The sequence below is a fragment of the Vanessa atalanta genome, chromosome 17 (assembly GCF_905147765.1).
Source record: "Vanessa atalanta chromosome 17, ilVanAtal1.2, whole genome shotgun sequence".
In the NCBI taxonomy this organism is placed as follows: domain Eukaryota; kingdom Metazoa; phylum Arthropoda; class Insecta; order Lepidoptera; family Nymphalidae; genus Vanessa; species Vanessa atalanta.
In genome coordinates this window covers 3,320,301-3,348,098 of record NC_061887.1, presented here as the reverse complement: position 1 = coordinate 3,348,098, position 27,798 = coordinate 3,320,301, and the positions used below count along the sequence as shown (strand labels likewise).

The following is a 27,798-nucleotide window of genomic DNA, read 5'->3' as shown; positions in this document are numbered from 1 at the left end:
TTAACAAGTGCACGAACGCAAAGGTCTATTCAATTTAGTAGCGATGCCAGCGCCGGTTAAACAGCACGCGAGTGATAGTGAAGTACACATTGACATCGACAAAGACGTAGGATACATCGAAACACCGGTAGTAAAAATCGATAATAACAAACACGACACTATGAACGGAAACGGTAAGTGCACTTTAATGTTGACATTAATTAATCATCGAATTATCGATCGTTTGCGTTTAAATATATTTAAAAATGAAAATTTAGTTTGCCGACTGCAGACATCAGCAAATTTAATCATAATTATATTTTTGTTTGGTCAGAATCAAGATAAAGTCTTAAAGATTATGAAAATGTACCGTGTGGACCGATAAATATAATGCGCGGTACGTGCTATACATAAAAAACTATTAAATACCAATTAATACATCTTGCGGTTTTCGACTAATTAAATTTTTTTATATAAATTAGTTATTCATTTTAATAAACAATATCTAAGTGCCTACGACACGTTTATTTTAATTATCATATTATTAGTCAACATCAAAAACTAGTCAATACATGGGTATAGGCGTTACAAATTATTATTGATCTTATAAAATTTGAAAACGTTTCTAAAATATATATCTCTAAAAAGAAGAACTAGTTAATTGAAGTAGCGAGATTTTTTTACCTCAAAATTAACAATATACTATTCGTAATTCGATGTTCGTGGCACAAACAAATGTAACGACTCTTGAATCATATGAGTGTAACACGTTATGAAACAAATAACAGCCTCGTGGAAATATAATCTGCGTTTAGTTATGATATGGTATTATTCCATCCAACAATAACCCGACCATGTTCTAGTCATCTAATTACAAGGTTCATAATTATGTACGAAGTTATAAATGTACATATGTTATATAATAGAATTGTATAAACCAAGTTAATTCTTTTAATAATACTGTAACTTATGTTACACTAGTTGTCGCGCGGCTTCGCTCGCGTAAGAGCCTGTGTTCAGCTGTTAGGCATAAAACGTAACCTGTGTCCTATGTATGTCCTTCCTTGGAATTCAAGCTTGCTTCATACCAAATATCATTTTATCAAATTTGATCTTATTATATATTATATATTTTAAACAGACAGGCAAACAGAGTTACTTTCGCATTTATAACAATATTAGGATAGATTACTATAAATACACTAGCATACTTTGTGCTATAATTTTTTTTTTTATAAAACCTTTTTTTTCATAACGATGCTTGCTTCATATTGTTACAAGCTTCAAAAAGGTATACATTGATTAAACAAGTTCAAATTTCATTTGCAAATAATAATAAAGACACGCTGCAATGTCCAAATACTTTCTATTACCAGTAGCACCAACGATTTAATATCACAAAAGCTACTTAATACAGAATTAATAAGTTGTAATAAAATCTGCAAACTAAATAATAACTTTTTTGTTAAATTCAAACGCGTACGAAAACGTGGGCACGGATACTTAACTATAAAATCGGCCCGATTTATGAAAATCTGTGAACATTTTATTTTTCTTTATCGCATATTGTGTACAAATCATGATATTTAATCTGAACGATTCAAATTACTTAGTTTTTATTCAAATCGATTCAGGGTTTTTACAATATACCACTGAATTAGATAAATAATAAAATGATTACGGAAAGGCAGTAATGGCGTCAAATGGAAAGTTGATAGGCTGGTTAAATCAAAACTTTCCTATAGCTATTATGACACTAAAATGTTTGTATACAATTTCATAGCACAATTAACAGGTTATAACAAATAGGTTCAAATAGAAGGTTTTTAAGTTTCAGGCGCTTAAAAAGGACCTTTGCACATTCCACTACAATACTTACAAAATAATATGCCGAAACACACTCACAAACTTGTACCTACATATATCTCGCATTTTAAGCCAAAGTCAAAATCTTTATTCAATAATTGATCGCCAAAAATAAAAACCTGTTCGGAAATATACCACGGACCTGAGAGAGCCAGCCAAAGAAACTCAGCAGAATTACATGTTTCTTAACAACTATTTGTGTATAACTTGTGTGAGTATAATTATTACTACTAGAGTGGTATAAATTAAGAATTTCGTTTTTTTAGTACAGATCGATTTTTTAGTACAGAATTTAAATTTATAAATTCCTCTGAATTTTTTAATAGTAAAATTTAAAGTTACACTAATGCCAAGAATACACCACGACGGATTTTCATTATATATATAATAAAACAACGTACATAATTAAATTAAATCATATTACAACAAGTTACAAAAAATACCTTGCAGCAGCATTTTAATAACAGCTTTTAGATTTCCATTCAAACAGACACGAGATTTAACATACAAGTAAATTAATTTAACACTTTCAAGAAATTTTATATTTAGAATACAATACGATAATATAAAATCTTGTAAGCTTAGGGCTTAGTATACACAATGAATAAAATGCTTGGTCTTATTTTGCGCACTTCTGTAAATTTGTAATCAAACGTAAACACATGCAACACGTAACGGAGCGAATTTAATACACATAAACAATCACAATGTGTGAATTCTCAGTGACCTTAGCCTTAAACTTAAAACATCATAAAATGTTTTATGTTTGAACTATGACATCATTCAAAATAAATGGGCTGAGAATAAATAAACATCGTACATTCCTTAAAATACTACCCATCATTAATTTATCAAATTTTATGAACGCTACTTGCACCCAGGCGCTTGTTGTACTTAAAACGAGGCTGGATTAAACAAAATTTAACTATGTATTTCCTTAACTGACTAAAATTATTAAACACAAATTTATTTAAAGCACATACACAAAAAATACAGTGCTGAAGAAGACAATGGTAGTAATTAAAAATTTTCGGAAAACTGTTATATTACTTAATCGGATATAAGACTTAGTACATTGGAATTAATAACTCTTCATCCTCGTGATCTCGTTTAAAAGTCATCACCTAGAGATTGATCTGAGTCGACGGCTGCTCCTAATAGCTGCATCAATTTTAATGTAGTTTTAACGAGCTACGTACAGTTCTACGGTTCGTTTAAAACGATAACAAATATAACGAGATTTTACTTTTCTTCCTAAAAGAAAAGAATAGTATTATTCAAAGAAAAAACGAAGACTTTACAGCTAATACTATTATTAGTTATAGTTTTTTTTTTTTTATCAAATAACCATGTATGGTTTTAATTACATAAGTTTTAATAATATTATCGCCTTACTTATAGTATACAAATAAAAATATTCAATTTCTATTATTAGTTACATGAGGGCTTATATTATATATATGTACGATATCTTTTTCTAAATCATGCTAAATTTTATTTTTTTTAACATATGTCCGCCGCGCATTCTTATCCACAACACTATTTTCTAATATCAATTTTTAAAATAGTTTACGGCCACAGTGATATAATAAAAACTTCTAAGTATTACTTTTTAAAGCTTTTGTTCAATGTAAGTCTCTATCCACACGAATTGTACATCCAAATAATAATAAAAAAACAAGGCAATCGAAAGTAGATTCATGTTGCGCAAGTATACATTACAATGCTATCAAAAGTTATAATTCAAGTGCACCTCTACATTCACTGTGCTCATTTTTATCTTTCATAATTTAACAATCAGAAATATTGCAATATAAAAAATAAAATCTCCACACCAAATTAGACTTTAACATTTGGCCTTTTAAAAAAACCTATAAAATGTTTAAAGTAAGTAGAGATAGTTGGGTGTTGCCAGTTAATTTTTTCCAACAGATCGAGATTTAATCGATCAGTTACGATGAGCCCGCTATATACTCTTTGGAGCCCGCCGGCATTTCACAACGACAACGCTCGCTACGGCGAAGTGTATTTAAAAATTGAATGTGATATCAATGAACGCGCTGGTGATGACATAGTGCTAATTATCGATGACATAAAACATGGTAAAATGTCCTATTTTTTAGTTAGCCGTTTTTTTTTTCGAATTTGCGTAGATTCTCTGTATTATTAAGTATTCAAATAAAATCGTTAAATAAGAATTACCACTAATTATTTTGACTTAACAACTTTTTTTTTTAATGTGAAATATCACCGATTATATTTTCCAGCTCTTAAAATATTATAAATAGTATTATTAAAATTTTATAACAACGAATTAATTACAAAATCAATTATTAAAATCAAAAGTACTAAAAAAAACTAACTTTCTAAAAAAACAGATGCACCATTATATATTTATTGAAACATTTTATTTGTACTACAATACTGTCTAAAGTCGGTGAAAACTCAACTAATGTACGACTGATTCACTTAACAATAACCTATAAATATCTTTATAAATAACGGGATATAATTATAAAAAAAAGGCTAACAAATTGTATTACACAATACTAACGATTATAACTTGCCGGTGGCGTGCTTATACTTATTACTTTCGAGTGTTATACTATTATTTTTTTTCATTCTACTGTAGGCTTATAAACCATTAATAGTCTGACTTAAAAAACTGTTTTTGTCATAATATAATCAAATTGCCATATTATTATGTCGAACGTTTAAAATCTTGCTAAATATTTTGAACTAATTTTATCAGAAATTTAATCGAATGTCAATAAGTTACTTTAGGCTGCATTACTTTATAGCAACTAAAAAAATATTTACAAATAAATTGCAAATCTATTCGGAATTGCATATTTTGAAGACATTTTAAACATGCATACACATATAATTTTGTTACCTATCAAGAAAAAAATATATATTTAAATACAACAAAAAAATAAATAAACACACGTGTCAAAACATAGGTTAAAACTAAAAAAAAGGACTGAAGAGTTATAGAACCTTCTTTATTTTTTTTAGTCTGTAGATTCAAAAATATTTAAAGTACTTACTGTTCATTATTATCAAGATATTTAATTTATGTTAATTATATACATTATATTTTAAAATGATATTCATAATATATTAACATATAATATATATTTTATATATTATATAAGAAAAATAAATAATTAATTCAAATAAATAATATATAATAATAGCCGAGATGGCCCAGTGGTTAGAACGCGTGCATCTTAACCGATGATTTCGGGTTCAAACCCAAGCAGGCACCACTGAATTTTCATGTGCTTAATTTGTGTTTATAATTCATCTCGTGCTTGGCGGTGAAGGAAAACATAATGAGGAAACCTGCATGTGTCTAATTTCAACAAAATTCTGCCACATGTGTATTCCGCCAACCCGCATTGGAGCAGCGTGGTGGAATATGCTCCAAACCTTCTCCTCAAAGAGAGAGGAGGCCTTTAGCCCAGCAGTGGGAAAATTTACAGGCTACTAATTACTAAATTTAATGCTAAAAAAAATTAAAAAAAAAATATTATGTAGGTAGGATGTCGGTTAATAAAACGCTCAACAAAATTAAACGATATTTCCTTTTGCATTAAAATAATATTTTTGAATTTACTTTTAATAAAACCAAACTGAGCCAAAAATTAAACTGTTGTGAATACTTATAATAATGATGTACCTACTTTTAAACTTTAATTATTACTTAAATTTCAGAAGTAATTAACTGCAAGTACTTAACAAAAACATAATATTGTAGGTACAAAATTTAAAGTATACTTACCTTGCCCAATAAAAATATAAAAATAACTATAATACTTTTCTAAAAACTTGAGGTCTACGATAATGGGATATTTTTACATAAGCATTAAATTGGTATAAACAATCAGTAATGACCACGACATGATCACAATATAATGCTAGCTTAACTTTTAATAAAACTGGGCAATGATCTTTTGAGTCTCTGCCACACGCAAACACAATTATAATTTTCATACAATGTTTATTTATGCATATCTAATGCAAAAATTGTCGACCGATTGAAAACAAAGAGTCCAATAGAATAGTGACGTTGATTATTTATTTTTTACGCGATGCACTCATTGGAAATACATATTTTAAGTCCTAAATAAATATATTTGAAGAAGTATTCTATAGAGGTAATTGGCATCGATGATAATTTACAATTTTAATGGAGTTTATTGAAATCTCAGCTATAGAAAGCCTGGAGACGGGACTAGGGCAATTGACTAGTGTTTGGTATATGACAGCGAGATTGTTCATCATCATTTGCAATTTCTCACCTTCAGTATACCTCTGAAGTCATTTTAGTGTCATGTGTCAAGGAACTGTTTGGTTTGGCTATCCTCTCTATTGTTCTACGAAAGTTTTCGATTGTCATACAGGATCCACTTTTAATCTGAATTGAAAATCCGATTCAGAATTATAAATTCAATTGTGTGCCTATGCAAATTAATATATAAATTTTTGAGTGACATATTATTATTATTATTACCCAGAAAATAATAAAGGAGTACCAATAAACAAAATAATCTTCCGTATAAAAGGTCGCATTGCTTCCTCCAAAAAACTCAAATCATAAAAACTTGAAAAGTATAGCAGTTGACATTCATTCGAAACGCTAACTCATATCCACACAAAAACAGTCGCTGACATGTGTCGATTTTAACGTCAATTGAAACAAAACCACTGGTTATCGTATTATGTGGCTAATTATTAAATATTCAACGTAAGTAGATGATAATAATCTTAACAATAATAAACATTAACGGTCCTTGAAGTTTTTAAACAATTTTAATAAATTAAACATAATAATTACCGTAATTATCATCACTCTTGGAGCTAGATTTACACACTTGTGTAAAACCCCTCAAAATTAAGAGAATGAGAAAAAAATTCGCATAAAGAGAGCATAAAGTGAATTTGTGCATTATCAGTTCATTTTCATTCACACTTTTGCACAACAATATCTTCGGCGCAGTTGGCTAGTCTCTTCTAAGAATCGCCGCTGTGTAATCAGGTTAGCTTAGGTTAGTCAGGTCTGGAGTTTTAATAAATACTAACCATGATTTATTTAGTTCAATAGTTACCTTCTTATTTTGATTTGTGTGTCATCATATCTTGGTAGGTGTTTATATTATGAGTTATTCTGAGCAAGAGTATAGTTCATTGCCAAGACCGAGCCGTCCATAAGCAAATTAGATTAGCTAGGCATAGAAGGCTTGAATTTATGGAGTAAAATTCTCTAAACTCTACAACATACATGTTAAATTTTCTTTACCGGGCGACATTAAGACCAAAAAGCATTTTAAATAATTTAAGGAACTTCCTTATCTCACTAATTTAGTTTGTGGTTCTAATTTTAATTTAATAATAGATATCAGATAATACCTTAAATGAAGCCGATTCCGCAATCATTCGTATTTAAAAGTATAATAATTATCGTTATAATTCCATTGCGTAACATTAGACGACCTATATATAGGTATCTAATTTAAACGAAATAATTTAATCGATTTGCATTCAAGACGTGAGCTCTATAATGTATATCATTGAACCACACACGTTATAATGTGCACAACACCTGCACATCATACCTACTCACACATTTGCAAAGCACAGCAAATACATACGAGTAAGTATTACAAGTGAAATATTTGTTTTTTACTACGTATTACAAGAGTTCAAAACATTCTTTAATATTAGGAAGGAGTAATTTTTATTTTAGTTGCATTAACTTAACTTAAATTGTTTTACCTTTATGATTATTTTTATTAGAAATATGCCGAATTAATGAATAAACGTAATAATACCATTACTATCTCATTATAGGTTATATATATTTATATATGTATATAGGTGTATGTATTTATAATTGGGTAAAATACAATAATTTAGAGTACCTAATTAACACATAGTCGAGACCAAGCTTAGTCTGAATAAAACACCATTTTGAAACAATAAAATTACTGATGCTCATGACATTTCTCCACCAATCCGCATTGGAGGCGTGGTGGAGTAAACTTCAATCCTTCCAAAGATTAATACAAGCTGTTACGTTACTTTTATCACAACACATTTCACTAACATCTTAACGTCGTTATTGTATATTTTAGCCAAACTACAACAAAACAAATAAATAATTTATATTAAGCCGATTATAGAAAATTTTCGATTGATTATATGATTGACCATCATAAATTCTTAACAGCATATACGTAATATGTCAAATGACGAAAATAAATAAAACAAATAGGTACCTACTGAACATATAATTTGCCGTGCAAATATTTGCCTTCCCAATGTCATTTATTGTGTTCAATATATTTAAAATAAATATTACGAAATGTATTTAATATAATTTGTAAAAAATAACTGTACAAGTACTTATCTGTATTGGGAAGGTCGCTGTAAGCAATTTTTAATATAATATTAGCAATAGGTATTAAGTATTATGTAGGTATTCATTTTTTAGATTTTGTTTTTGATTATAAAATAATACAAAGTAATAACATACATTTAAAATATATTATAACCCTTGCGACCTAGACAATAAACTATAATAATAAAAATGAAGGTCGTGCTAATTTAGGCGGGAACAAATATAACATATAATTGGTCAATTATTATTATTAGTTATTTATTTGACGTAAACGTCAAATAAAATCCAGCATTTGTTAATTTTATTCCGAATTCACATTTATATTTAAGATTATTTATGAAATGAGCTATTTGATAAGTTCAATTCAACATGATGGTAAAGTTTTATGTTAAACTTTTTTAATGGTGCCAAGGGCACAGATTATTTCTCCAATCTAGATGATCTAGAATGGGATAATGAGAATTACACTATTTTGATGGAAAACATAGCGGTTTTACTTGATGGTAGGCTTTGTGCAAGCCCGTCTGGGTAGGTTCCACTCCCTCATCATATATTCTACCGCCAAACAGCAATACTTAGTATTGTTGTGTTCCGGTTTGAAGGGTGAGTGAGCCAGTGTAACTAGACATAACACCTTAGCACACTAGACATAACACCTTAGCTCCCAAGGTTGGTGGTGCATTAGTGTGATGAAAGGAATGGTTATTATTTTTTACAGCGTCAATGAGCGGTGGTGACCACTTACCATCAGGTGACCCAATTGCCGGTCGGCCTCTGTAATTTTAAGTCCGACAAACTTACATAAAAAAGTGTTAGTAAAAAATACGATTTAAAATATATTGAACATGAAATGCAGTTGACCATCAATGAAGGCTAGCTACAATCGAACATTACATAATCAAAGGACCATAACGTAGCTTACGACTTTAACCTGTCCTTAAACCTACCAGTCCGTTCAAGTACTCGTTTATGAAAATTTTAATGATTAAGCAAAGAAGATGTGAAATGTGGACGAATTATTTTTAATTTTATAACAATAATTAAATAAAAAAATGACAACTAAGAAAAATAGGCATTTATTTTTTTGTTTTGTCCACGTGTGCTAAGTTGTGAATATCTATATATATTAAGATTGTTTGAATGTTTTTATGATGAGCGTTAAATTTACTAGCAGAAAACTGTTATTAATAACTTGTAAAAAAAATATACAAAGAATTTTAAATTAAATTTGTAATTGGGTCGTATTTTTATCAGCCACGGGAACACAGAGAGTAGGAATCTCTTACATAGTACATATATTAAATGATATATTTAATGACAGCCTGTGGACGTACCAATCCTGGGTTAATTCAGCCTTAGGACAGCTATAAACATGTTTCATGTTTGTGTCAACTTTTCAGTCAGCCACTCCAGATCCAGCAGCTTCAAAAAATAATCACGCGAATCAGATTTCTTTTATCAAAGCCCAAATTATATTTCTTATTTAATTAGAGATTTTTATCTAAAAACTAAATCTTTTTTGGACAATCAACCATGCATATCAGGTATTTGTTAACCGATTATTTCAAACAAGTTCTTCCAGGAAATCGTATTGGCCGATAAATAGATTAATTAGTCTATATCTTAATCATTAACATCGCCACTGAAAACTTTCTTGCGTTAGGTGTAACTATGGAACTTTTAAATATTAAACGTAATTTAATTTTTGCCTTTCAAAGCAGATATTACATACATGACATTATACATTATTATTGCTATAAGTATCTGATATTATTGGTATCTAAAGTAATATCATTAATAGGAAAGGCTTACTCATGATGAAACCGACTACAAAAAATTGTTTAAGTGAACAAACTGGTCTATTTAATAAATAAATTCAAAACAATTTAAAAAGTAACAAGAAAAGAAAGAGAAGTATATGATCCATGAAACTATAAGTATAGTTTCCGATACAAATGAGAAAGTGCTGTTCATATAAGATAAATTATTAACACACGATGCCTTCGACGGATAATTGTCCATCCATAATATCCACTGACTATGTTTAAAATGGCTAATGGATTTATTTATCAATAGAAGAAAGGCAAATAAGCATATGCCCCATCAGATAAATGAAACTCCATAAATACATTGTTAATTATAAGCCTAAATTCTTACTAAATAAATACGCTGATATATCCTATATCCTAAAAAAAACTGACTTACGCACACCCTACAAGACTAAATATAGCAATACAACATATTGAAACTTAATAACTATTGTAGAGTGAGAGAGATGTCGTTCAGGTCTATTTCTCAATGGAGAATAGCCAAATGCGCAGGCTAATCACGCTTATTATCCCATAATCTTTCAGGGACACCAATCATGACCAGAGCGTTAAGTCGCAGGCACCGTTTTCCGAGGGCTCACACACGTGCCACGTGTTCCGTGCCTAAGTAAACGGCAAACCGTTGCTACTCTAAACTCGATGTTTTATTTTATGAGTTCGAATCGTGGTTTTTTTTTAGCTATCGGAATTTGCATTATAAGCTAGCCACTAAATCAACAATGAAATCCTAATGTAGAGCAGATAATTGTATCTACTTCAATTGGTCGAACCAACAAAAAATCATATGAAAGCGGTATCTACCTAAATCTTAATGGCTTGAGCACAGCTACCAGCAGAAAGTAGTTGATTCGATTGATTATTCGACTTTCTTTGATAAGTTAGTTTTTTTTTTTTATTTACTGTGTTGGTTTTGTTGTCAGTATGACATACATTGAGTCATAGAAAGATCTTATCTGATAATTGATGAGGACAATGGAGACCAAGATATATTCTATTTATATATTATATGAAAATATTGATTCGTGTTACCATTCCACGAATAATTGTAATTTTAATTTGTACAAATAAATTTTAATAGTAATATTCTGAACATTTTTATTATGTATTTCAAATATTATTATCAATCCTCTTTTGTTTTACGATATCTATTTTCTATGGCTAGACATCAAGCAAGAAATAAGAATACTATATAACAAACACGAATAATAATTATTATTTTTTTAATTTGGCTTAGACGATTTTTTTGTGACGTGAGGGCACAGATTGTTTTGGCAATGTCACGTGCGAGAATAATTAATTAAGAATTTTTTAAACATGAAACCATTCAAAATGGTAACAACGAATAAAACTAAAATTAATCTACTGCTTCTTTAGCATTAGCTTTTTGTTTGTAAAGTTAATGATGGAGCATAAAAGAGAAGAGCATACTTAGTATCATCAAATTACATGATAACTAAGTATAAAATATTTTTCATAACAATAAATTTATTAAATGAATGGATTTAATATCACTAACCATATACGTCGTGTTTATTCTTGTTTTTTTTAAATTTATTTCTTATGATATTATTATGCACGTGCATAAATGGTAATTTTCATCAATTGAAAAGACGCTACTTAGTGAGTCACAAAATATAAGGTCAAAGTGAATATGCGTGGAATAAGAAAATATATTATTTAAAATCTCTATTGTTTTTGTATAAAAAAAACTTTATGTATGTAAATATTAGTGAAACCAAAGAGAATATAAGCAAACGTCAAAGTTGTCAAAAGTGACACTGTCTATGGCGGAGCTCCGCAGCTGTACGGTCTGTGGCTCTGTGGCAAACGTATAACGTAGTTCACTCTTTAATTTGTGCTTAGTAGTCACAAACATAATAACTTTTTAAGTTTAAATCGAAATAAAAGTATTAAACTTTAATTAAAAAATTACATTTTCTTAAAAAAGTATTCAAAATGACTGTAGGTAAGTAAATTTACATTATTACTATTAATAAATAATATAAAGTGAAAGACAAACTTTGATAACTTGCGCTTAATCATAATTGTAATAAACGTTATAACTTTTGCACTGTTCACGAGATTAATAAAAAAATATTAATCTCTTTTAAACTTCAGTTCGACATTCAAATGTGATTTTTAATAAATGTAATAATTAATATTGTTAATACTCTTTTCCCAATAAATAAATAAAATTAATGTCTAACTCTATTTCACTTAACTATGTGTTAAAATCGAGACTACGGTATCGCTATTGTCAGGATAAAAATCAGTAAGTGGATAGTTCCCTAGTCATGCAAATAACACAGAGTTATTTTTCGTAGTCACTTATTAAAATGTATTTGGAACAGATATGATACACTATATCTTACAAAGTTATTAATAGAACCCTGTTAATAATTTCGATAAGTGTTGTACTAAAGTCCAACATTTTTACTCGGATTTCAAAACAAATTAAATTTATTATAAATATATTTAGACTAATAAGATTCATATTAATATATTTTTTACATAGAAACTACACCCAAATTTTACAACCATAAACCTTCCTTGTCTTCCAAATATGTTGCTTAAATATCTTGTGTATTTCTAATAGTATAAATATTGTAATATTGTCTCAATACAAAATATTATTTTATTTATCATTTTTGATTATCGATTACACAAAAAAATTTTAAGCTACCAGGTCTGTGTGATAGATTCTATTGACAAGAATAGGTGTAATATTCAGAAATTACTCTTTCATCAAATATAGATTTTGATCTTAATTTAGAATATATATATATATGAGTTTCCTCACAATGTTTTCTTTCACCTGCATGTGTCTAATTTAAACGAAATTCAGCCACATGTGTATTCCGCCAACCCGCATTGGAGCAGTGGGACATTTACGGGCTGCTAATGTATGTATAATGTAATATATATAAAATGCTATGATAAGTATTCCCACTAAGTTAAAAACATTGCAAACAAGCAAATCTCCAGCTCTAAAATTACAAATAGCCTAAACAGTATGTTCTTTCTTAAACAGTCATTTGTTGTTTTATATTATAAAATGTTGCAATATATTTTTGTGAAATTTCTTGGTAATATGTTACTATATTTAGTTCAAACTGGAAGTAAATACCAAGATTTTATGTTATTCAATGGCTTTAAGTGTTTTGGCTTAAGTCTAAATTATTTTATAATCATTATTAATTTTGAACTTTTAACCTCCACTCGGTAAATCTTAAGTTTCACAGTCACATCTAAACAGGTATATCATATAATATTTATTTAACATTGTCGTTAACACCCTGGCTAAAAGAAGTCCAGACTCTGATGAATTAGTATAAGTTGCCTTATTTATACTACTTGAATAGGAGCCTTGCCAAGTGATAGGCAACTTATTTAATTCTTTAAACCTCTCAGCTTTTATGTAAGGAAATGACAAATATTAAGTAATTGCAATTAAATATTAAGAAACAATTATTGTTTTATTCATTAACCTAAGATTTTTGGCATAACTGAAAACCATTTAAACTAAGAATTAAATTGATTCAGATGTCATTATATATCAAACTCTATGGTGAATTCCTAACATTTAGCAACTTGTGTTGGCAATTTATGGTCTTTTGCAGTAACACATACATTATTTGTTGTGCTATTAGTAAATATTTCTCATAGAAAAATTAATATTTGAACACAATTTACTAAAATAATATTATGACTCAGAAATTACTTGTATTTCATTTTATAAATATATTTTAATTAAGTTTAAATACTAAAACTTTTTCGTTTCAATATTAATATAATAGAAAAATATTACATGTTATAATAATAGTTATGTGAAGGTCAAGCTAATGATATTACACAAAAATCATTAATACAATGATAAATTTTGATAACAGAGATAAGGTGATGCAACATTACACTATTCCTTTGCTTAAAATATTTTTACTTCAAATATTATGTGTGGTAAAAGGTATGTTTTGATACCTCAAACATATAAAGTGAGCTAATATGTGTCAGCCACTGCTGACTTCTTAAATCCAGGCTGTTAATGCGAATATTTTTAGTTTTTGATCCTACCTGTCATGTTTAAATACAAGACTGAAGCATATATAAGCTAGTCACTACACCAACGAGTAAATCTATTGACAGATTGAACGCACAGTGATGTCATATAAGATATGTCTATATATTGTATGACTCCACAAGACTTATTTTAGCTACCTTAGCATTGATACTGACCCCCTATAACCAGACGTTATTACAGATTATGTTATGATAAAACACAACTTTTTATGAGAAAAGAGACGTAAAGTTTATTTACGTTCTGAATTTTAAGTACATAGACTTTTTTTACCGTGGGAGGGTAATAAGACAAAGGCTTGTCCTTTGTCTCGGCAATGATTTAAAAAAAATTAATCTATAAAGTAGTCGATGGTGAAGTTAACGATCGAGAGGTGCAACAACACCATTAAAATAATAAACGACAGATTTTTTTGTCGGACATTGGTTGGCACTACCTATTTCAAAAAAGTAGATACCGAATTTCAAAAAAGTCCAAAAACTACGCTGGTCCAATCCTTTATGCGTTGTTAACTCATTGCATTTAATTCATCTTAAAATCGTATAAATAAAATCTTAGTGTGTCTAAATTAAACGATACGGCCCACGAACCATAAAACTTTAATACTCAATAATATATCTAAGTAAGGTTATTTTGATTTTATCTACATCGATCAATTTAGTTATAAATCAAATTACTCATACTCTAGCGTGCCTAGAATGATAGAGTTACGCTTGCCTTAGTAACTGTGTGTACATGTTAAATATTTTTAAAATTTTTATGAAGATAATTTATAAAATCATCCATGTTATTAAATTTATTTTAAAATTATTGGTGCTAAACACTAAGTATAATTGTCAATTATCCAAAAATATTTCCCAGTGATTAATGGTCACATTATTGATGAACTTAAGTACACCTGTCATTTCTATAAGAAGCTTTTATATAATGGCTATGAACAAAATAACATTATTATGAATATATGTATATTTATATAAATTCGCTACCGCAGTAAACAAAAAACAACAAGATATAATTATTATCATTATTTATAATCAGAAATGAATTTATGTGGAGATTATGTTTTAAGCAGAATAAAGGCTTCATTTATATTTATTCATATTATTATTATATTTTATTACAATTTATTTTTAATTTTAAAAGGGACATATCTTTAGATAGTTTAAACAAGCACTGAAAAGTAGTAAAACAAAATGAAAGCCCTAGTGCGAAATCCTCTGTGTAGGTACCATCACTCTATTCATATGTTATCGACAAACAACATACCTAGTATTGTTGTGTTTCGGTTTGAAGGTTTAGTAAGTCAGTATAAATACTGGCACAAGAAAAATAACATCTATCAAATATCGGCAGGAGGTGCATTGGTAATATGTAGTAATTATGATGGTCAATAAGATAAGATCAGTATGAACGAATAATGAAACAGTTTAATAAATGTAGGTATAACTCAAACTTATCTTTGTTACAGGAACGTTAGCACACTCCAAACCGAAACCAGTTAATATTTCAGAGGTAATATAACTCTATTACATATATGAATGTATACATATATAATTAAATCCTGTTAATACATATTATCAAAATACATATTAATACTATACACCTCGACCTTTTTACATGTATATACTTTTTTATTGACTTGATAAGTTGCAAGATTGAACCGTGCAGGCGTCACATAATTATTGTTATGTATTGTTAATATTTCACCTCGTGCTCGGCGGGGAAGAAAAAATCATAAGGAACAAGAATCAACACGTCGGTTGAAAATCTGACACATATATATCAAACTGCGTTAGAGAAGTGTGGTGTAATAAACTTATAGAGTTTTTCATCAAGAGAAGAGTCCTCAGTCCTGTAGTGGAATATTTATATATTCTTTATATTTACACTTATTCAAAAATTCATAGGTCGTCCAAAAAGCCCGGAACACATTCAACAGCGGCGTCACAAGGCCGTTGGAATGGAGAAAGAAACAATTGAAAAGCTTATTGAAGATGTACGAAGAGAACAAAAACGCTATGATAGACGCTCTTGTCAAAGATCTGAGGAGAAGCAAGACGGAGGCGATTCTACTAGAAGTCGACTACCTGATAAATGATCTAAGTAACACGCTGAATAATTTCGACGAGTGGACGAAACCTGAACAGGTAATTTTGAAATAAACAATCTTCTCCTGTTTTTTAAAAAGTTTCATTCATACTACTAACTCAGCACACATATTATTATTACAAGTGACGGACCGATGTGGCTTGAACCAAATAAGAATACCGTAAATAATAATTACCGAATATTCGGTAAAAATGTAAATTTCGAACTGTTATATTAAGAAGAACAAATTTAATTTAATTTTTATCGCATACCGGTTATGTTTTTTTTAAATTCCTAATAAAAAAACAATACCACGAGTATAAATTATATAGACTAATTTTATTTCACTATTATTAAAGACATTTTTTTTTAATTAATTAAATTAAGAAGGTGTACGTAAATAGTTTACACCGAATTTCGGCCGAATGCTGAAGTTCAGCTGAAGATGCCGACTAATTTTTTATTACTAGGTTCCTAGGATACTCTGTTCTTTTCTGTATTCCTGACAAAGTGTATATAATGACGGTCATTGGGTAGTTACGACTTCCACTTTAACATTTATAATATTATGATTACACCGAATAACCACGTAATATTACATACATGATTAAACATTAAGTTCCTTTATTGGTACCAATGGGACTGGAACGGTGCTGATCGTATTTTGGTTTTGTTCCAAGTATTTAAGTAATTCTATTCCATTGCGTACACGGAATAAATATATGTACATATATTATTATATTATTCGTATTCATAATCTTCCCCACAGACAGACAAACTAGTAGGTTATTGACATCGCGTTATCTTTCAACAATATTTAAAAATTCCATAAACAAACATCCATTGTACATGCTAAATTATATTTTTTTCTGTAAACGTGAATGACACTTAAACTCCTAAGCGGCTAGAACGATTTCGACATTCTTTTTTTAATGTGTGAGAGTTGACACTGGAAATGATTCCAGGACTTATATAAAAAATAAAAACTTTAAGCTATTTTGTTATGCATTTATAGACATAGATATTTTTTTAATTGAAGCGCTGCACAATATGCAGAAATGTATATCAGTAATAAATTTTGTTAATATTTCAAAGAAAAAAAACACTTATAGTGACAGAAACCCTATTTAATGATATATAGATACAATTATGTTTTGAATATTTTAAACATTTTATAAAAAACGTTTGTTTATTGTACATGACTTTTTTCGTTTAATTTTTGGTTTGGTGTGTTAGCAATTCTGCACAACTAATCTTCCAGTTCATCTCGTTCTCGAAGGTAAATGAGGCCCAAAGAAAATCCTTTTCTTCAAAAAGAGAGACCAGTGGCCTTAGCCCAGTATTGAAACATTCACGAGCTACATTACTTTATATGCAACGTCCACGTACGTTATTTTGCTTGAGAGTAAAAATGCATAATCACAATGACTACATATTGCAACAAGTTTCCTTAACCATTTCAAACTCAATCTTAAATAAACGAGACACGTGTACTGTTATAATTTCTGATTATTATTTTTTTTTGCATTTAAGTATTTCCAACGAAAGAATGAATAAACATTACGCTATGAACATGTCAACAGGGTTCACGAGACGGTATTTTGCAATTGTCAATGTTTACGCGACTGACACTCACTGATTGATACAAACAATGATCGTGTACTTTAGACAGAGGCGGTTACCAAGAATACTATAGATTTATTTACTCACGACGACATTACTCTGTAGATTTAATTAGAGTCGTGTAGATTTAAGTACTACTGTAGACTCTTCATATATTCTACCGCCAAGCAGCAATAAATAGTATTATTGTGTTTCGGTTTGAAGGGTGAGTGAGCCAGAACAACTTTGCTGGTTAATATTTCTCACAGCGCAATTTTTACGGCCGGTGACCACATAACATCTGGTGGCCCTTTTGCTCGTTCGCCTTACTATATCATACATTCAAAAAGTTATCCCAAATATTATAATATCTTGATTTAAGATCACATTAATATTTTATTTTTGGATAGCGCCTATTTTATCTAAACCCTTGCAAAATAATACACTTTTAACTGGCGCTTCAATCGAACCGATTATTAGAATCCTTTCACGTTAACATAAAACATTAGCAAACATTCCATCACTTGGACTAGAGTGACGTGGTAGATAAAGCTCTAATGTAAAGTGTCTATTTGCCCAACATACAATCCATTACTTTTCAAGAAACCATAATGTTTTTAAGCGATTTATTATATTATATTTATAAAACGTATGTTGTGCGATTGAGGAAAAACTAAGAATATAAGCAATTATCGTACAGCCGCTATTGTTAAAGGTCGTATGTATTAATTAAATAAGCAATTACAACTTCAAAAATATTTAATTTCCTTTATTTCTATTTTTAAATTAATGGATTACGAATATAATTATTGCGCGTATATATTTTATTTCAAATTGACAGACTGGCAATGGCCACCAAATGGGTCGACTTGTGGTCAAAACCGGCCATAAACAATGATACTATAAGAAATATTACCCATCCCAGACACTATAATTGCGCCACCAACCTTGGGAATTTTGATGTAATGTATCTTGAGCCTGTAATTATCTCACTCACTCTTCAAACCGGAGTCCGAAACACATTAACACTAAGTATTGCTGTTTGGCGTTAAAATATAATTATTATAAGTTTGTGTTACCAACACATAAGGACCAGCACAAAGCAAAGCAAAAAAAATGGAAGGAAATAATTAGTTTTTATTTCCTTTAATATAATATTACATCCGACCCTTGGCATTAACGTTAACGTTATATCTATTGTACTAAATAAAGCTTTGATGCAAATGTAAATTATATTATTTTATATAAATTATCCAATTTGTTACAGCCTCCAAAAGGTATTGTGAACGTTTTAGATGACGTGGTTATCTACAATGACCCCTATGGCGTGGTGCTCGTAATCGGTGCGTGGAACTACCCTTTGCAACTGTTGTTGCTGCCCATGGCTAGTGCGATCGCAGCAGGGAACGTGGTCATCGTCAAACCCAGTGAACTAGCAGTCGCCAGTTCACAGTTCATTGTCGAAACGCTGCCTAAATATTTGGATAATGTAAGTAGATAAATCAAAGTAAATAATTTTATAATATAGCTTCTTATTTCTACTTGTATATTCTTTCAAGTTTAAGTTTATGAATAAAATTGAACCCTGACACTGACTGTCTATAATTATACAGTCAAATTACCCCTGAAGTTTAAATATGTAACAATGTGGCGATTGTCCAACACGAATTAAAATTATAATGAAATCTTTAAATATTCAAAACTACTTGTTTTTCTTAAAGTACATTTCCTTTTTAGGATGCAGTTTTAATCGTAGAAGGAGGCCCGGAGGAGACGACCGAATTACTAAAACACAAATTGGACTACATCTTCTATACTGGAGGCACAAATGTCGGAAAGATCGTATACGCTGCGGCTACCAAACACCTCACTCCTGTTACGTTGGAATTGGGAGGGAAAAGGTAAAAATATTTTGATATTTTTAATTGAACAGTAATGCGATTGTGGTTATAATTTTATGTAGATATATTCCCTTATCAAGCATGTTACCTAATTTCGAAAGGTAAATGCCATTTTGACGTAGTACGTCGTACGTATTTTGAATTTAAAACAAATTGTTATTAACTTAGAAGGATTTGCAATCGTGTGGCTTCTAATCTCCTTAATGAGCAATTCGATACTCATCAATCACGTTATATCTGTTAAATAAATGTTACCAACCAGGCTTTTATGCTATTTTTTTATTCCAAAAGATTTCTATTCACTAGTATGATTGTTCGTTCATCATGTCTATTTAACAGTTTATTCGGGTATAAAAAGGAAGATTAAGTGTCCCATACTGCTCTAATGCGATTTGGTTGACACAAGTGTAACACAATTCCCAAAACATCAAGTTGTCCTTCACCATTGAGCATAACACAATTTAAGAGCAAAAAGAAAATAGCAGTGCTTGTCTGGATTTCAACCCTCGATCATCGGAGGCAAATTAAACTTACAAATTGTTACATTATCGCAATCGAACCGTTTTCATATTATAGTAACACAATGATATAACTGTGGTTCGGTCGAAGTAGATCGGTATAGAATTGGGAATTATTATTATTAATTATTAATAAATTATTATTATTATTTATTTTATCGTACCCGTTAAAAGCTAGTGGAATTAGTCCCCAGTGAAATTCCACGTGTTCTATCCACTGGGCACTTACTTATTCAGTAATTTCAAAATGGTATCAACTCACAAATTTTTAGTTAAGTAGCATTAAATTTAAGTGATTTCGGTCGATATCGGCCATTCTCAAAATAGTTCAACCAAATGTGGGACAAGTGGGGACAAAACTGCTCTGTTTATCCCACATTTTCGTAATACGGACGAAATCTATACTACCGAATAAAGTACACGACAATTTATATACCTTCTCGACGGAACTACCCAATTAAGTTTAAACTTAAGCCTGAAGTATCTTGACCCAGCGTGAACCCTCAAATCCTCGAAACCTTCAAGTCTTCAGAATGCAGAGCTATCTAAGACACCAAAAAAACAAGGCAGTGATCATTTCAATTATTATTTCAGCCCAGTATACATTGACAATACAGTGGACATGGAGGTAACAGTGAAACGTGTGCTGTGGGGTAAATTCATCAACGTTGGCCAGACTTGCATCGCTCCGGACTACATTCTTTGCTCCAAGGAAGTTCAAGACAAGTTTGTTGAAATTTCCAAAAATGTTTTAAAAGAATGGTACGGAGAGGACCCTCAAAAGTCACCGGATCTTTGTAGGATCATTAACAACAGGCACTTTAGGTGAGATTCTACATTAAACCCTTACCCATATTAAAGTTTTGTAACTGGCTATTAGTGAAACAAGGCGATCTATCTGTCTCCTTTTAAATGTCTACTCAATATTGTCGTTGATAGAAATAGTTAAATACTGGTTTCTGTTATCAGAAAGAGAAATCAGTGTAACACTCGAGTAACAAAGTTTATAAGTCGGGCTGCTAATGTCTATTGTAGAATAGTTCCGAATATAAATAAAATGATAACAAAGAAATATTTATAAAATTACATTTGTTAGTTTTAGTTTAGAATGCTTATTATTGTTATACTTTTAAGCGTTTTTTACTTACGATTACTTAAGATTACTTGGTAGTAGGGCTTTGTGTTGTGGGTACCTCCCACTCATCGCACATTCTACAGCCAAAAAACAATACTCAGTACTGTTGTGTTCCGGTTCGAAGGGTGAGTGAGCCAATGAAACAGGCACAAGGGATATAACACCTTAGTTCAAGGTTGATGGCGCATTGGTATTGTAAGTAATAGTTTTTCTTGCGAGGTTCCCAAGTATAATGTTGATAGTAACTACTTACTTCCAGGTGGCCCATATGTGGCCCACGTGCCCATTGGCACTCCATATAAAACCCAATAAAGGGCTTCACTATATATTAAGATTGATATGTGATAACCATTGAGCTATCCCAATCTGTAATACATACACTACATAAAGTAATTATGTTCGTTTCAGCCGTCTCCAAGCATTAGTTGATGCGAGTAAGGATAAAATAGCTGTCGGCGGTCGCTACGATGCCCAGGACCGTTTCATAGCTCCCACTATTGTAAAGAATGTGACCACCAGCGACAAAATAATGGAAGACGAAATATTCGGTCCGATCCTACCGATAGTTCCCGTCGAAAATGCATATGAAGCTATCCAATTCATTAACTCGAGGTAAGTTCGTTCAAAAATATGGCGATTAGAATTTATTTCTTATTTAACGTTTGAAAACAATAGGTATTAAATTTACTTAAAGCTGGCAAATATTAAAACATCATTTTAAGTTAACTTATATGCAATATTAAAATTGTAATGAAAGTTGATTTTTAACATAAGACCATTTAAAACTAAAAGTCTCATGATGCGATTAATCTTAGGCAGATTTTGCATTGGATTGGTTACATCACATTGCATTTTTAAACCCACCTTATGTAAGGCTCATAAGGCTCATTTTACAAAACTTCGTGGATTCAATATGGATACGCTTAATAATTGGGTAACCGTCACATTTTTTTCATGAAGTTTGGTGTTCAAATAAAAGGACATCGGTGTGAAAACAAACATGTTTGTTTGTACATGTGTGATAGTGTGTGTGTTTTTTTTTGCGTGTGTGGTTCCATGTTCACATCAGTTGACATTGGTGTACTTGATTCACGTTGATTCAAAACTGTTATAAATCCTAATAAACTTTATTTACCTTGCCTGATATTTTTCAAATCAAATGTTCCACCAAAATGTTCTGTCCTAAATAATTGAATCAATGTGTTTCAAATATTATTATTATTTTTAATATAAGGGTGAGAAACTCCTATTGGTTTTTTTTTTATTATTGTAAAGGTATAGATAAAAATGGTATACAGAAAATTATTAACGTGGCAAGTAAAAACATGAGAATGTTGCCATATAAATAAACATACATACATTTAATTCATAATGAAACAACAAAACGAGTACGGATGGATGTTTTCAGGGATCATCCATTAGTACTTTACCTGTTCAGCAAGCAAAGAAAAATTCATAAGCTGTTCACAGAACAGACACGGTCGGGCAGTCTCTGTGTCAATGATACGATCATGTTTTACAGCGGTAAGATACGCGAGTTAGCCATTAACTGTCAAATTTTTTACTAATTCCTACACATTATTTGCTATTCATACCAAGATGTCATTATATATACTTACATTGTTTTAATATCTATTTGAGTAAATAAAATATACTTTATCGAAGGATGTTCTAAATTTGATTGTTAAAATGCTATGTAAATAACATGTATGGAAATTTTATTACTCGATCTTTGATTCGATTTTAGTCATAGTGGTAAAAATTATACTTTTGTAATTAATATATTATTTAATGAATGCAAGACACGTTCATTTAAAGTATTTAAAATAAAAGAGACCAATTTATGTCAATTTTAAACATTGCTTACAGAATTTAAGTGACTTGCATATTAAATAGTCGGTGAATGTTCTCACGGATTGAGGACATTTTTGTACATAAATGGTATGATTTGGTAAAGGCAAAGAATACGGATGTAGATACAATCTACGAGGAATTCGTGTGCCAACTATAGTGGGCACATGTCCTCAGTTTAAGTTCTCGGTCAGCAGCGCTGAGGACAGCGTATAATTCTCTCTCGTTTACTCGTGTAGGCTTACACCTAGACAGCATGGCGTCTGCTACTCTCGCTGCCGTGACAGTGTTCACACCGTTAGGGTCTCGAAATAATTGTCTTTATTACAAAATAAGAGTTGATCTATGTACGTCTGTATTCTTTGGTTATGAGGTGATGGTTATGGTGTGGTGGCGGGAACGTTCAATAGTCATGCTGAGAATGTACTGGTGTTGCTTAAATGGTTGGAGTTAAATCACTATCTTGCAACTACTCAATATCTTTATTTAGTGTATCACATAACAATTTAATGTACTATAAAAATTACAAAATTTCAATTATATTTTTTTCGTATAAAAAAATGTAATACCTCGCATCATATTTTACCTTTACTTGTAGTAGTGAATAATGGTGGTGGTTTATGTTATCTGTGATAGGGAAAAACCTTTGGTGCTGTACGTGTTCTCGACAAACAAGGAGGTGACAAAGAAATTAGTCGAAAATACTAGCAGCGGCGGCATGTGCGTTAACGATACTGTCATGCAAATGGGAGGTATGATGAAGGACATTTTAAATAATTACGCAATCATATACAAATGTTTGCTTTCATCGAGTTATTAACGAGAAAATGCAACTTTATAAACACATAGTACACATTTTGAATGTACTTCTCATGACGCAACATAGTTATGTATTTTACTATGTATAATATATTCCAATGGCATGAGGATTCAAAATAAACAAAACGATACAATCACATTCCAAGCTTATTCGATAATAGCTCTTATATATTATGTATTAAAAACAGTTGTTGATTAATCGTTATTTGTAATCTGTTGGTAGTAGGGCTTTGTGCAAGCCCGTCTGGGTAGGTACCACTCATCAGATATTCTACCGCCAAACAGCAGTACTCGGTAGTGTTGTGTTCCGGTTTGAAGGGTGAGTGAGCCAGTGTAACTACAGGCACAAGGGACGTAACATCTTAAATCCCAAGTTTGGTGGCGCATTGGTGATGTAAGGAATGGTTAATATTTCTTACAACGCCGTTGTCTGTGGGCGGTGGTGCCCACTTACCATCAGGTGGAAACAAACACTATTTTACTTTAACTACTTAAATATATTTACTTGTACATAGTTCCAAATTTTCGATAATATCTTTTCCATTTTACAAGTCCATCACGTACTCTACACTTTTTAGATCTCAATCAAAAATTTCATCTCAATCCAAGGTCAAACTTGTTTATTTATCTTTAATGGCAGTCCATTGGAATCAGTTATAAAACACGTTCAGTAGTAATTTGTATAGATGTGTATAAACTATTTACTAAAAGACGGTTGTCAAATAACTCTTCAACATAACAAACATGTGCACAGTTTACGTTACTTACATAAAAAAACAGTGCAGATATTTTAATCTGACCACTGCACTCACTACAAATAATATCTTATTAAAATGGTTTAAATATAATTGAATACTCAGTCATATAAACATTACAGCTAACAATGATCTAAAACAGAATGTACTTAATATTTTAACTAATGTTATACTAAAGATAATAAAGAATCATCAAATAAAAAATATCAAAGCATTCGAAGCTGCTACAAAACTACGATATATTACTTAATAATTAAATTAAATAAATCTCTTATTTCCATATCTTTCGAGGGCTCTTTTTCTTCTTTTCTTTGTTGTAAATACTCTTATAAACCTTAGTAAATTAATTGCGTATTGTAGCATGGTACATATTGTTATATAAAAATTGCTTCACTTAACGAATGCTAAAGCATGTGTTATTATTAAGTTAACATAACAGAAATATTACTATGACATCGTTTCTCGTAATATCTGATTAAAAAATATTAAAATTTTAATCACAAATGTTTCTAAAGCTTTCTATCTTTCTATTTAGTTCTAAATCTTATAATTGTAACCAAATCGACTTTATGTTAAATATAATAAGGATCATAATTACAGTTGATACGTTACCGTTCGGTGGTGTCGGTAACAGCGGTATTGGAGCCTACCACGGCAAGAAGTCATTCGACACGTTTACACACAAGAAGAGTTGCTTGGTGCGAAACTTTGCAGCAATTGGAGAGAAACTGGCTTCGTAAGTTTTTTACCAATGAAATAAATACAGGAATACCTTCTACCTTTAAAAAAAATTATTATTATAGTTGTTCTTTCGTTTTGAATTAAAAAATTAATCAATTTTATACTTATTGACTAAATTGTTAAATAATAACATAACATTAATAACAAAGTAAATAATATTTAATGTGTTGTTTTTTAGTAATTATTATTTTTTTATAATATCTGAACTCGAATAAATAAAAAACAACATTATGATAATTACGACTCATGTGATTGTGAAATTATCGCTTTTATATTTCAAAGAGTTCAATAATTCCTCAATGATAAGTGATAACAGCAAAAATTGTCGGGCTTATTATATTTACATATTTTAATATTTTTTACTGCCCTACTCCCAGAGACAATTAACGGTTACTTTAAGTGCTTTTTAATATAGATTAGTCTATCTCAAAACAGCTGTTACATTTTGGTTAAAATTTTGTATATAGATAATGTTATGCTTCTTAAAATCGTCTATGTAGTTTTCTTTCCTGAAAAAATTACTTTTACAACAAAATAAAGCATTTTTATAAAGTAGGTCTAATAGACCTGACTGAAAGTTAAAGGGCACTTTAGTAATTCTTAAATTGCTCTGAGTGTGGTAGTTAACCTTATTATTGCGCTTGTGTTTATCAATCGTTTATTCTAGTGGTCGCTACCCGCCCTACTCCGACGGCAAGCTGAAGCTTATCTCTACATTGATGAAGAAGCGCCAGGGTCTATCCTTCACGTACTTGCCGCACTTCATTGCCTTTGCCCTAGGAGTTGGCCTGTCTTACGGAATTTTCGCTTGGCAGAAGGTAAAGAAGTGACTTCTATAAATGATTTTATAAAATACTTAAAAATATCATAATTATATAATATTCTACATCTCGAACCATTTATTATATATAAATATAGAGATTGTATTAACTATTATAATATTTTAAAGATAAAATACTTGTAAACTTTTCTAATATATGCTTTGTGTTAGCTACCTATAATATATTTTATTACAATAATAATTTATTATATAGGGAAACACTGGCAGGAAATAATTATGATCACTGTTTTAGAATATGTTCAAAAGCATGTTATTAGACAAACAAATATTCTGTTTTTGTATTTCAGTTTTATATATAAGATATCTTATGCTTGTTATAAAATTCATGTACAAGAAGCACAAAACATGGTTGTTTGCCAGCAATATTCATAAATATCTTTAATTTTTATGTTTAACAATAAAAATTTTAATAAAAACATTAGTCTCAATACAAATTTCTTTGTATATTGCCTCAATGAAATAGTATTACTGAAAATATGAGAATGTAAATCCAGTATTGAATTTGTTATAAAGTTTTTTTAAATTAATAAGCTGTTTTATTGCTACCTAGTTAAAATAACACAAAGCAAACCCTAGTACTGTACAGATTATGAAATTATTAGAAAGTATTTATTTTATTTATCGTTAATTATAATCTATTTATTAAACTTAAATCATTTTTCCATTCAAAATGTCCAAAAATTTGATGCAATAATGCACTTGAATATTTTTTACAGGTGGCCTCTGAAGAGTTATAAAAGACAAAACTGCACCGGGATGTCAGGAGTTTGATATTTTTTTTATGTTTTTTTGTTTCTTAAATCTTTAAGAAATAACTTTAAGATATCTTTTAAAAATATAAATACTTAAAGACTCAAATTCAGATCACTGATAATAATTCTCGCTCAAGGTATCACAAATATTCTTACAGCATTAAATTGTTTTAAAAAAATATGTAATAAATAACCAGATTGCATTCAACTTTTTTATTATTATGTTTTTGGTTAAGTTGATTTTTTTTAGAATTTTATATTGAAGATTATTTATTTTTTTATCTTATTTTTAAATAATAATATATCTTTATTTTTGTCAAATAATAAAAAAATATAAATAATTTAACACTGTATATACTCAAAAAACCTGAACTGAGATTTGAAAAATTAGAAAAATGTACCTAGTCTTAAATTTTTTAAGACTATTTAGGTAGTGTTTTCTATTTACCAATTTATAAATTTATTTTTGTGCATTTTCAACATTTGGCCTTATAATGGATAGAACAAGCTAAGGTTTTGAGGGTGATTAACTATTTATAATAAAAAAATGCAAAGCATATTTAATAATTGTTATATTATTTTTGTGATAAGATGGTGAAAAAGGTAAAAGACTGTTATTTTCTGAAATAAATATTGAAAC

General features: G+C 29.9%; 1 protein-coding gene across 3 annotated transcripts; it reads left to right on the top strand.

Annotated features, from left to right (window-relative positions):
* The first annotated feature begins 47 nt into the window (after nt 1-47).
* Nucleotides 48-27,372, top strand: LOC125070445 (aldehyde dehydrogenase, dimeric NADP-preferring). 3 transcript variants are annotated; one of them, XM_047680324.1, is made up of 11 exons: nt 48-173; nt 15,624-15,667; nt 16,063-16,302; nt 19,113-19,334; nt 19,583-19,746; nt 20,859-21,089; nt 21,808-22,011; nt 22,808-22,923; nt 25,425-25,560; nt 26,233-26,383; nt 27,123-27,372. In XM_047680324.1, exons 1-11 carry the CDS (start codon nt 161-163, stop codon nt 27,141-27,143), a joined length of 1,542 nt encoding a protein of 513 aa, XP_047536280.1. In that variant the 5' UTR covers nt 48-160; the 3' UTR covers nt 27,144-27,372. The 3 variants fall into 3 exon arrangements, with proteins under 3 accessions (XP_047536280.1, XP_047536281.1, XP_047536282.1); XM_047680325.1 differs by lacking the exon at nt 22,808-22,923 and adding an exon at nt 23,887-24,002 and having other exon boundaries at nt 27,123-27,371; XM_047680326.1 differs by lacking the exons at nt 48-173; nt 22,808-22,923 and adding exons at nt 11,899-12,046; nt 23,887-24,002 and having other exon boundaries at nt 27,123-27,370.
* The last annotated feature ends 426 nt before the right edge of the window (nt 27,373-27,798 follow it).